Source organism: Microtus ochrogaster, linkage group LG4 (genome assembly GCF_000317375.1).
Source record: "Microtus ochrogaster isolate Prairie Vole_2 linkage group LG4, MicOch1.0, whole genome shotgun sequence".
Taxonomy (NCBI): Eukaryota; Metazoa; Chordata; class Mammalia; order Rodentia; family Cricetidae; genus Microtus; species Microtus ochrogaster.
Window position 1 is genome coordinate 55,934,204 of NC_022030.1, and position 12,374 is coordinate 55,946,577.

At 43.9% G+C, this 12,374-nt stretch overlaps 1 protein-coding gene across 3 annotated transcripts in view; it reads left to right on the forward strand.

The window, feature by feature from the left end:
• Nhej1 (non-homologous end joining factor 1) overlaps nt 1-12,374 on the forward strand; it is a 103,785-nt gene that overhangs the window by 4,374 nt on the left and 87,037 nt on the right. For 2 of the 3 annotated variants that reach the window (XM_013351693.2, XM_026786367.1), the window contains exons 2-5: nt 470-646; nt 1,243-1,470; nt 11,290-11,428; nt 12,250-12,308. In XM_013351693.2, the coding sequence (XP_013207147.1) occupies nt 470-646; nt 1,243-1,470; nt 11,290-11,428; nt 12,250-12,308 (603 nt within the window). The remainder of the gene's footprint in view (nt 1-469; nt 647-1,242; nt 1,471-11,289; nt 11,429-12,249; nt 12,309-12,374) is intronic. The other variant, XM_026786368.1, reaches the window with a different exon arrangement.

Here is a 12,374-nt window from a genome sequence, read left to right on the forward strand (position 1 = left end):
ACTCACAGAGATCCGCCTGCCTCTGCCTCCCGAGTGCTGGGATTAAAGGTGTGCGCCACCATCGCTGGGCTTGTTTTTGTTTTATGTGTATGAGTGTTTTTCTCCTGCATGCATAGATACTAGATGTGCAGTACCTGAGGAGGCCAGAAGAGGGCCTCAGATCCCCTGGAACTGGAGTTACAGATGGTTGTGAACTGCCATGTGGGTGCTGGAAATTCAACCCTAATCCTCTGGAAAAGCAATCAGTGTTCTTAACCTCTGTGCCGTCTCTCCAGCCCCAGATTCTAAACTAATTTTAGGTCAGTTGTGAAGGGGTAGTTAAGCTGGCCATGTAAAGCAAGAGTTGTGCTTTTATGTCTGTTTTACTGGGGAGGGTTTTCACACGATTCCAGTTGACGTGGAATCGTGAGTGGTCCTCTCGGGGGCTGAATATCCTGGAGCCCTGTGCTAAATTAGGACTTTCCTGCAGATGGAAGAACTAGAGCAAGGCCTGTTGATGCAGCCGTGGGCATGGCTACAACTCGGTGAGAACTCACTCTTGGCCAAGGCGTTTATCACCAAGCAGGGTTATGCCTTGCTGATTTCGGATCTTCAACAGGTGTGGCATGAACAGGTGGATGCTTTGGTAGTCAGCCAGCGAGCCAAGGTAAGATAGAAGTGTGAAGAGAAGGATCACTGTGGTGTGGTGTGCTGGCCAGAGGACATTAACATCCGTCAAACTATCTGTCTATACATTGGCAAGGAAGGCTGGATTGGTTTGAGGCAATTATAGACTGAACATCTCTATCCTAAAGATGCAAAAATCTGAAATGCTCTTAAATATGAGCTTTTCACATTCTCTGTACTCAAGCACTCAAAAAGTTTTAGATTTCAGATTTTGGATTTTGGGGTCAGAGTTGTGTAACTAATAAAAATTTATGCATAGATTCCAAAATCCAAGAAATTCAGAAATCTGAAACATTTCTGGGGGGGGGGGCGAGAGGTTCAGTTTGCATGAACAATAATACATATTCTCATCTATATTACATGGTGTATTTACTATAGTAAATTCAGTAAGTTGATCTTGCCCAGGACAGAACCGTGGAGCAAGCTAGTTGATCTTTGCAACTCTTTTTTTTGTCTTCATTCTGCGGCAGTTCTTCCCCTTTGCTTCTCCTTCCTCTCCTGCCCGTTGTCTTCCTGGATTCCCCTTTGCTCTTGCCTTTAAGGAGTTTCTTTACCGCCCTCCCTCTATCTCTCTAGGAGCTGAACAAGCGCCTAACTGCTCCCCCGTCTGCTTTCCTCCATCATCTGGAAGAACTGCTTTTCCCACTGTTTAAAGATTCTGCTCAGCAGGACGCCGCTCACCCCAGCAAAGCTGATTTCTCCTGTGATCGAGTAGCAGAGACCCTGATTCTCCGGGTGCGAAGTGAGCTGTCTGGTCTCCCCTTCAACTGGCATTTCCACTGTACTGCAGCTAGTTCTTCACAGGTAAGTGCAATTTAGATATGGGTGCAGATGGGGGTCCCAGCCGCTTCAGATAAAGATCTGGGTGCCCTGATAGTTCCTGGGATTATTTTTTTTTCTTTTTTCAAGACATGGTTTCTCTTTGTAGCCTTGGCTGTCTTGGAACTCACTCTGTGGACCAGGCTGGCCTTGAACTCACAGAGATCTGTCTCTGCCTTCTGAGTGCTGGGATTGAAGACTCTACCACCACTGCCCAGCTGAAATTCTTTTCTAATAAGGGGGAAAAAAATCTCCCTGACTAGACCAGAGGCTATGGGGATTTTTGACTGGTATAGTCTTGCCTTGCAAAAGGAGCAGGGTTTGGATCTTCACATTTTATTTGGTGACTTCATCCAATATTATTATTTTAATGACAGGGTCTCATGTATGCTAGGCTATTCTAGGATGATGTCATTCTTTCACCTGTGTGTTAGAGGTACACCACAATGCTCAGATTATGCAGTACTGAGGGGTCGAGCCAGAGCTTTGTGCTGGGCCAGCACTCTACCAATTGAGAGTTTTTCTTGATTTGATTTGATTATTTATTTATTTATTTATTTATTTATTTTGAGATAGGGTCTCACTGTAACCCTGGCTGGTCTGGATCCCACAGAGATCTGCCCGTCCCTGCCTGATACCATGCCCACTTTTCTTGATTTTTTTTTTCTTTTGAGAGTCTCATTATGCAACCTTAGCTGCCCGAAATCACTGTATAATCCAGGCTTGCCTTGAGCTTGAAGCAATCCTCCTGCCTCAGCTTCCAAAGCTTGGGATTCACCATACCTGGCTTAAAGCAGAGGCTTTAATAGTTCCAAGCTGTGATTCAGCAAGACCACTTGGCTAAAAGAGTGCGGTGTGATACTTTCCTGAGCTTTTTTTCCTCCTTTTGTCCTTATGCTTTTCCTACAAGATAGATATTATTATTTCCATTTTTCAGAACAGGAAACCAAGATTGAAAGCCCAAAGCCATCCAGCTTATTCATGACTGAGCTGGAAATCGAACTCTGCATTAATCCAGTCAACCTCAAAGCCCTCTTTTACAGACTGGGAGGATCATGCCTTTCTCTTGCTTGTAGCTTTACTGCCCCAAGAAATTTTATTAGTAAATTTAAGAACAAGTAAATTTAAGAACTAGTAAAAAGAACTAGTAAATTTAAGAACAAGTTTTCATGCTGGGCGGTGGTGGCGCATGTCTTTAATCCCAGCGCTTGGGAGGCACTGTGAGTTCGAGGCCAGCCTGGTCTACAAGAGCTAGTTTCAGGACAGGCTCCAAAGCTACAGAGAAACCCTGTCTCAAAGATAGAGTTTCAGCCAGGTGTGGTGGCATATGCCTTTAATCCCAGCCTGATCTATGTAGCATGTTCCAGGACAGCCAGAGCTTCATAATAGAGAGATCCTGTCTCAAAAAACAAACAAACAAACACAACAACAACAACAAAAGAACAAATTTTTAAATCTGGGCATGATTGCACATGTCTGTAAATATAGCACTAGGGAGATAGAGGCAGGAGAAGTATAGCATGAATAATAAAAACCCAGAGACAGACATCGGGGTTCAACCTGAGGATCAGAAGAGCAAAGCAGCCAGCCACTAGAGAGACCTTCTACCTCTACCAATGCTCAGACCAAAGGGGCGTTTCTGGATTAATCTTGTGTAGCCCAGGGTAGCCTTGAACTCACAGAGATCCATCTGCCTCTGTCACCAGAGTCCTGGGATTAAGGGCCTGTATGGCTGACTAGTATGACTGCTTTGCCTTCTGACCTTCAGGCTAGCTTTATTTGTTAAAATACAAATACTATACCACTATAGAGGACTGTAAGTTTAAGGCCATCCTCAGCTACATAGTGAATTTAAGTGTAGCATGGGCTACATGATACTCTGTCTCAAAAACCAACCAATTGCTGGGCATGGTGAATGCCTTTATTCCCAGCACTCAGGAGGCAGAGGCAGGCAGGTCTTTGTGAGTTTGAGGCCATCCTGGACAGTCAGGACAGGTACATAGAAAATCAAAAAGGAAAAAGAAAAAAAAAGAAGGAAGGGAGAGAAAGAAAAGAAAAAAAAATCTGACTTTGAACTGGATTTAGTTTATCTGGTTTGAATCCCATCTTCATCTCTTTGAGGATTTGAAATAGTCTATAAAACTTAAACTTGAATTTCTTCCAACTATCCGCTGTAACTGATGGGAATGTAAAATAACACAGGCAATGTCTTAGGGTTTCTGTTGCTGTGAAGAGACATCGTGACCACAGCAACTGTTACAAAGGAAAACATTTAACTGGGATGACTCACATACAGTTCAGAGGTTTAGTCCATTATCATCATGGTGGGACATGGCAGCATGCAGGCAGATGTGGTGCTGGAGAAGGATCTGAGGAGTCTCTTTTCTCCCCTTGAGACAGTTTCTCTGTGTAGCTTTGGAGCCTATCCTGGAACTCTCTTTGTAGACCAGGCTGTCCTGGAACTCTCTCTGTAGACCAGGCTGGCCTGGAACTCTCTCTGTAGATCAGCCTGTCCTGGAACTCGCTCTGTAGACCAGGCTGGCCTGGAATTGCTCACCATGTTTTATGTGGGTTCTGGAGCTAGAAGCTCCAGAAGGTCTTTATAATTGTATGACAAGCACTTTACTGACTGATCTGAGCTATCTCTCCTGCCCCCCAACTTTTGTTCTTAAATTGAGCATACCCTACCTAATCCGGCTATTCGATTCCTATATACTTACTTAAGAGTGATCAAAGTACATGTCTGGCCAGGTAGAGTGGTATATGCCTTTAATCCCAGTACTCTGGAGGCAGAGGCAAGAAGAACACCCTGAGTTTGAGGCCTGCTTGGGCTACTTAGTGAGTTCTAGGCCGGCCAGAGCTTCACAGGAAGACCCAGTATCACAGAACAAGAACCAACTCTCTCAACTCTCCTTCCCCACACAGAAACACTCAGAGATTTCTTCACAAATGTTCATTGTGGCCTTTTTATTACATTTTTTGTTTGTTTTGTTTTTTTTTTCTTTTTTTTTCAAGACAGGGTTTCTCTGTAGCTTTGGAGCCTGTCCTGGAACTAGCTCTTGTAGACCAGGCTGGCCTCAAACTCACAGAGATCCATCTGCCTCTGCCTCACAAGTGCTGGGATTAAAAGCGTGCACCACCACCATCCGGCCATTGTGGCCTTTTAAAAACTTTATTTTATGGGTATGTGTTTGGCCTGTATATCTGTCTATGCATCACATGTGTGTCTAATACCTGCAGGGGCCAGAAGAGGTCATCAGACTTCCTGGAAATGGAGTTGCAGATAACTGTGAGCTTCCACATGGGTATTGAGAATTTTTAGAACCAATAAATAGTGCTTGCTGTATTCAGTAGAACTCAGTGATCAGAATGTTCTGTGGGTGGTGGAGGGTGCAGGTTGTCTAGCAGAGCAATCTACAAAACCTTCATTTTCTACTTCCCACTTCAAGATATAATCCACATGAAGTTTCCTATAGGTGATGTGAAAGTTTGGCACCAATAAATGAATGCAGATGGAGTCAGGTGGTGGTGGCTCACGCCTTTCATCCCAGTACTCTGGAGGCAAAGGCAGGTGGATTGCTGAGTCTGAGGCCAGCCTGGTCTATAGAGTGAGTTCCAAAACAGCTAGGGCTACACAGAGAACCCTGTCTTGAAAAAAAAAACGAAACAACAATAAAAACAGCAGCAATAATAACAAAAACAAAAAAGAGAGAGAGACTATAGATGGGACAAAGAACTTTTTTTTTTCTTTTTTGTTTTCTGAGACAGGTTTCTCTGCATAACAACCCTAGCTGTCCTGGAACTAGCTCTATAGATCAGACTGGCCTTGAACTCACAGAGTTCTGCCTGCCTCTGCCTCCCAAGTGCTGGGATTAACAGCGTGTGCCACCACAGCCTGGGGAACGTCTTTATTTTTAAAGTTTTTTTATTTTTAATTATGTATATTTCTATGAGTGGGTTTATGTGCTTGAGAGACCAGAAGATCTCCTGGACCTGAGTTACAGTGGTTGTGGGGAACCAAACTTGGTGTGCTTTGGAAGAGCAGCAAGTGCCTTGAACCTCTGAGCCATCTCTCTGGCCAGCAAAGGACGTCTCGAGAGACCTTGAGTGCTAGAACTACTCATTTGTCACTGGTTTGTTTGTGGTATTGGGGATCAAGCCCAGGACCTCACACTTGTGGCTCACACTCTACCAGTGAGCTACACCCCAGCTAAAGATGTTCTCTGACGTTACCCAAGGCTGGCCTCCAACTCCTTGGGGCAGGACCACCTCAGTCTCCCAAGTAGCAATGGCTGCAGGTGTGCACCATTGTGACTGACGTTCTGAGGAAAGTGCTAAGGCCCATCCACAGGTCCTGTCCTGTAGTTAGCCCTCACATTTGTTGACTTTAATTGGGTTTCTTGTGAGCGCTTCCATCCTACTTTATATACAGCATTTTATAGTCATTCAGAGCCCCTGATTTTTTCCAGGTGACACCAGGGGGCACTGTTTCCTCAATGATGCTTCTGGCATCCAACCATTTGAGACCTTTGAGAATCCCTAGCGATAGCTAGTCTCTTCGTGTATTATATAGTCCTACAAATTCAGACTGTTGTAAGTGGGGAGGCATCTGTCCTGGAGATTGGTGAACTCTAGTAATTTCTTCTTTCAAAAGTACAGAGTAAGTCAGGGGTATAGCTAGCTCAGTGTTAGAGCACTTGTTTACATGGACCTGGAGCTTCAGCGGTGTGTGTGTGTGTGTGTGTGTGTGTGTGTGTGTGTGTAATAAACACTTGAGTAATGGTAAAAAGATAGAGGAAAAAACTGAAGGCTGAGGTAACTCTTTTAGTGCAGCTTTCCAGCTGAGGAACTGTCTGTCATGGGAAAGAAGCTGCAGTGTGTAGAGGAGAAAGAATTTTGGTCGGCCACAGGGAGACGTTGGCTTAGAACAATGGTTAACAAGTATATTTTAGTTCAGATAAAGTCCTTATCATGGAACAAAGAAGACTGCTATCCCAGGGAAACCCCCAGGCTGCAGGAAACTTTGCAGGGAAGAAGCTAGAGCTGGTAGACACTATCAAGGATGTAGGCGGCTACTATTTCAGACGGGTGTGTGTGTCTGTGAGGTCATGCGGTTGGAAGTTTTGCCTGTTACTCATTCTTGCAATAGTTTTCATTTACTTTTTTTTTGAATGGGTAATTCATGCCAAAGACAAACATTTCATGCAGCATTTAAAGGTATACAGTTTAAGAAACAAACAAACATGCTTTCTGTCTACTCTCTTATTTATTTATTCCTTCTAAAGCAATTACTAATTACTGATAGCAGCTTTCTGTTTATTCTCTCTCTCTCTCTCTCTCTCTCTCTCTCTCTCTCTCTCTCTCTCTCTCTCTCTCTCTCTGTCTTATGTAGCCCAGGCTATCCTCAAAAATCACAGTGTAGCCAAGGACCCTTCAACCTCTCTCCTGCCTTTACCTCCTCAGCACTGGGATTCCAGGTGTGCTGTCTGGTTCTCTGTGTGCTGGGGATTGAACCCAGGGCTTCATGCATTCAAGACACTCTAAGCTGAGGCACATTCTTGGGCATATTTTCTTCTTCCTTGATGGGGTGTTGCTGTGTAGCCCAGCTCAAGTGTGAACTACTTCTGCCTCTCCTGTTTCCCAGATGCTGAGATTTCAGGTGCGAGCCATCACATGTGTTATTAACTCTAAGGGACTTAATAGTTCTTAATTCTCTGTCATAATTGTAGAATACAAAAGGCTTTGGGTCTCTGCTTCATGATTCTGCCTCTATTTCCCCTTGTGACAAATTTTACTGCTCCCTTTTTCCTATTGTCTGTTACTTCTAGTATGTAATACAACTTTCCCCTACCTTTTCTGTCTGTTTTAATTCTTTTATTAGATTTATTTATTTTATGTTTGTGAGTGTTGCCTGCATGTACGTCTGTGCACCATGTGCATGCTGGTGTCCAAAGAGGTCAGAGATGGCATCTCATTTCCTGGAATTGGAGTTACAGACAGCTGTGAGGCACTATATGGGTGTTGGGGACTGAACATAGGTCCTCTGCAAGAGCAGCAACCAGTGCTCTTAGCTTCTGAGCCATCTCTCCAGCCCCCGTGTTTGTGTTTGAGACTAAGCTTCAAAATATGACTCAGACTGTCCTCAAACTTGTGATTTTCCTGCTCCAGCCTCCCATTGCTGAGATTACAAGTATGCATCTAATATAATTCTTGATCTTATGTATTTTCACTTTCAGATTTGTCACCAGTTTTTTTTTTAAATAATCCCTAGGGGGTCCAGAGTTTCTTAGTAGTAGGAAGAACACAAGCTTCAGAACCAGAAGACAAATTTACAATCAATCCCACTACCTTTAGGTTACACATATTACCTTGGATTAGGACTAGAATTTTTTTTTTTTGGTTTTTTGAGACAGGGTTTCTCTGTGGCTTTGGAGCCTGTCCTGGAACTAGCTCTGTAGACCAGGCTGGTCTCAATCTCACAGAGATCCGCCTGCCTCTGCCTCCCAGTGCTGGGATTAAAGGCGTGCGCCACCAACCCCCGGCTAGGACTAGAATTTTTATGACTCAATTTTTCCATCTATTAAACGCTAGTTACAACATTACTATTGTTGTATATATATGATGATTAAACAGAGGACATGTGCAGCATTACCATAGGCTAAGGACAGTGAAAGCTGAGGTCATATGAGATGCTGGCAGAGCCAGGACTAGGATCTGTTTCCTGGTTCTCCAGCCTGCTGATAATTCACTTTGCTCTCTGCTACAGCTCGTCTGGGGCCAGCTGTCTCCTGCCTAGGACTCACAAATGTTCAGTAGGAAATCAGAAGACTTTAGGGGGTGGGTTTACAGTGTTTCCCTCTCTGGGGAAGAATGGTAACTTCTATTGTACCAACCACTGCTGGCCTGTCACGGAGCTCTTCACATGCAGAGACTTGTAAGCACATCTTCATATTTTGCTTTCCATGAATAAAATGGAATATCCCTTACCTGAAATACTGCATGGTTTTTCACGTTATGTTTTTGGAGGTATACTGATCTTTTTACATGGTTGCTTGTCTTTTATTTTATTTTTTATTTTGATACCAATCTTTTTATGGCCATTAATACATATTTTGGGGACTTCCAATCAGCATTCATCTAAGTTTAAAAACACAGAAACCCTCTCAGGCCCAAGAAAAATCATTTTAATGTTCCTCTAACTTTGAAATTAATTATAGCTCAGGAATTCAGAGTGGTGTGAAATTATTTGGGAAGTTGAAATATTTCCCGATTAAAAAACACTTTTTTTCTTTTTCTATATAGATGTAATAGATCATTTCAGTTGCCTGAGACCATGATATTCTATTTAAAAAACATGGCAGTGGTTAAAAACTATTCCTTGCCACGTTTCATGTTGTTACATTTAGCATCTCGAAGGTGGTGCTTCCCACCCCACCATAGTGAGAGATTGGTTATTAACATTAGGAGCTTCTCTTATTTGAGGGGTGCCACCAAAGGGCCACTGTGGCTGCTTGGTTAGCAATGATAATTATTTTCAGTTCAATCCACCAAACCTCTATTGGCTTTCATACAATTATTTGCCTGTTTTTCTAATCTACCTTGACCAGGACCAAACTTATCAAAATAATTCCTAGGGCACAGAGTTGAGCCTAGGCCATCTTTTTTTTTTTTTTTTGGTTTTTCGAGACAGGGTTTCTCTGTGGCTTTGGAGCCTGTCCTGGAACTAGCTGTGTAGACCAGGCTGGTCTCGAACTCACAGAGATCCGCCTGCCTCTGCCTCCCGACTGCTGGGATTAAAGGTGTGTGCCACCACCGCCCGGCTCCTCCATCTTATTTTTTTTAATTACTGTTTTGAGTTAATTATCGTGTGTCTGCACGAGTGCTACAGTGTACATGTGGAGGTCAGAGGGCAGCGTGCAGGAATGAGCTCTCCTTCTACCATGTGGGTCTGGGAGACTGAGTTCTGGTCATCAAGCTTGGCAGCTTGCTGAGCACTCTCACAGGCCCAGGATATGGCTTAAAGCCAGGAGTTCTGAGCAGTACTTTTTGGAGGCCTAAGTCCTTCCTGAGGACTTAGGATGGGCAACAGAACCAGGTTGGGATGTGCCAGTGACAAAAAATAAATAAAAATAAAAACTGTCTATAGCTGGACTTGACTCTGGCCTTCTACCCTGTGCCGGATACCTATGAATCTGCCCACCCATACTTCCACATCCAGCCCCTTTTCTCTTTTGACTCATCTTTAAGAGAAACATAGGGACACAAGCTGCACTTTTAGTTTTCTCTAGACTTAATGGGAAGCAAAAACATAGGCATCTGGGGAATCATTTCTTGGGGTTCTAACCCAGGTGAGTCTGCCTGGTGCCTCAGATGGGATGCTTGTATACCTGCTTCGTATTTCAAGCCCATGTTGGGGAACCTTGTCTAAAATGTTCCCTTTTTAGATCTAGTCAGGGGTGAGCATACCATGGTCAGCAGGCTAAGCCTGGCCTGCTGCCTGCTTTTGTAGAGTTATATTGGAGCACAGCCACCTCATTTGTTTACATATTGTCTGTGGCTGCTTGCGCGTGCCGCAACAGCAAAGTTGAGTAGTTGCAGCAGAGACTCCGCGGGCCACAAAGCTGAAAATATTGACTATTTGGCCTTTGCCGAGAAAAGCTTGCTGACCCTCTGATCTAGGGCATCTCTTTTGCTCAGTGTCTCCTTTAGTTCATGCCCTTGGTGGAAGCAAAAGAAGCTGATGGCTTCCTCTAGCCATAGGCTAGTGGACACCTTGCTTAGGTGACTTAAGTGCTTCTGTGTGACCATACGTTATTGTATGTGTAACTGCACTCTGTGAAGTGGGCTGGTAACTGGCTTGCTTTTTTTTTTGAACAGTAACTTTAAATTCTGCTGTATGTGGGGATAGGTTGAAACTCTGGTCTCTTACCAGCCCTGAAATGGCTTTATCTAGATCAGATTTTACTGTTTTCCACTTCCTGTTGGTTTTCCCTCCTGTTGGTGTGCAGTCTTAACCACACCCCTTTCTTGAGGATGCCTTGAATCTTCTGCTCTTATCTTCTATATAGAATTAAGTCATCCTGTCCCTTTTCTCTTCTCAACTACATCCTTTTTTTTTTTTTTTTGGTTTTTCTAGACAGGGTCTCTCTGTAGCCTTGGGGCTTGTCCTGGAACTAGCTCTCTCTTGTAGACCAGGCTGGCCTTGAACTCACGGAGATCCACCCACCTTTGCCTCCTGAGTGCTGGGATTAAAGGCGTGAGCCACCACCACCTGGCTCATTTGTTTATTTAAGACTTTTATTTTGTACGTGCATGAGTGTTTTGCCTTCATGTATGTCTGTGTATCATGTGCACGCAGGGCCTGTGGAAGCCGATAGAAAGCACACGATCCCCTGATCTGGAGTTGCAGAGTTGTGAGCTGTCAAGTGGGTGCTGGAAATAGAACTCATATCTTCTTTTTTTTTTTTGTTTTTGAACCCATGTCTTCTTAAGCACTGAATGATCTCTCCAGCCCATATATCTTTTTCTTTAAATTCAAACTGTAAATTTTCTGTCTATTCCTATTCTTGGTTTATTCTTCCCATTCCATATCTGGGCCACAAAAAAAATCCCTAAGTTTCTTTAGTATGTAAGTTTAACTATTGTATTTGTATTATGTTCATGTAAATGAATTGCTTGTCTATGAATTTGTAAGTTTCTGTGAAAATGTCTATTCCTGAGTATTTTTCTTCTAGTAACTAGTGCAGCATTTGGGAGTACTTTACAAGCAATTGTTGGCTAATTGATACTTCTTCTTCATCAAAGGTCTCTCAGCATTTGATTCGTCCTCTGATGGGTGTGAGCCTGGCTTTGCAGTGTCACGGGAGGGAGCTAGCAGCATTGCTTCGGATGAAGGACCTAGAGATCCAGGGCTACCAGGAGAGTGGGGCTGTGCTGAGCCGAAGTAAGAGGGCATTGGAGGAATGGGTGGGAAGTAGTAGTCTAAGGGTCTTGGAAAAGGGGAGTATAATTTGCATTAAAAATACTTCTTGAGCTAGGGTGTTGATCAATTGGTGGGGTGCTTGCTTAGCATATGCCAGCTGCTGGGATTGATCCTTAGAACTGCATAAATGGGAGTGCTGGTGTATGCACAGATGGTCCCAGCACTCGAGGTAGGAGCAGGAGGTAGGAGTTATCCTTGGCTACACAGTAAGTTCAGAGTTAGCCTGGGCTTCATTAGACCCTGTCTCAAAACAAAACAAAAACCCCAAACAACAAAAAAAATTTCTCTCCAAGGATAGGTGCTAGGAACTGTAGCAGCTGGGGACTTGATACTGGATGTCCCTTCTACCTGCCTCAGGTACCTGGCTGAGGCCCATGTAGCCATCAGAAGCCATAGCCAGGTCCAGACATGTCCTAGACAGTGGGGAGAAAAGACTTCAGAAAGGACCAACAGCTCTTCAACATTGTGTTAGCACAATGTGAGCTCCAGAGCCAAGGAACTGCTATAGCTCCAGTTTCAGAATAAAAGCTCTACACAGCCTTTGTCATTGCAGCAGGAAAATCTAGAGCAAACGCTCCTGCTGAACCGTTGTTGCTAATCACCCCAGTTTCTCCTTCTGTCTGTCCTCATACCCTCAACCTTTTCTCTCTCTGACCTAGGGCTCTGTGGGTGTCAGGTCTCTGGCTTCTTTTCCTAGAAGTCCTGGGTTCTCTTCCCTATCATCTGATAGTTATGAAACCCACCCTTAGGCTCATGTTTTCTTTCTCTCTTCTTAATTACAGGTCGATTGAAGACAGAGCCATTTGAAGAACATTCTTTCTTGGAACAGTTTATGGTAGAGGTAAGGTATTTGTTCTCCCCCCCTCCTCTTCCTCCTCCTCCTCCTCCTCCTCCTCCTCCTCCTCCA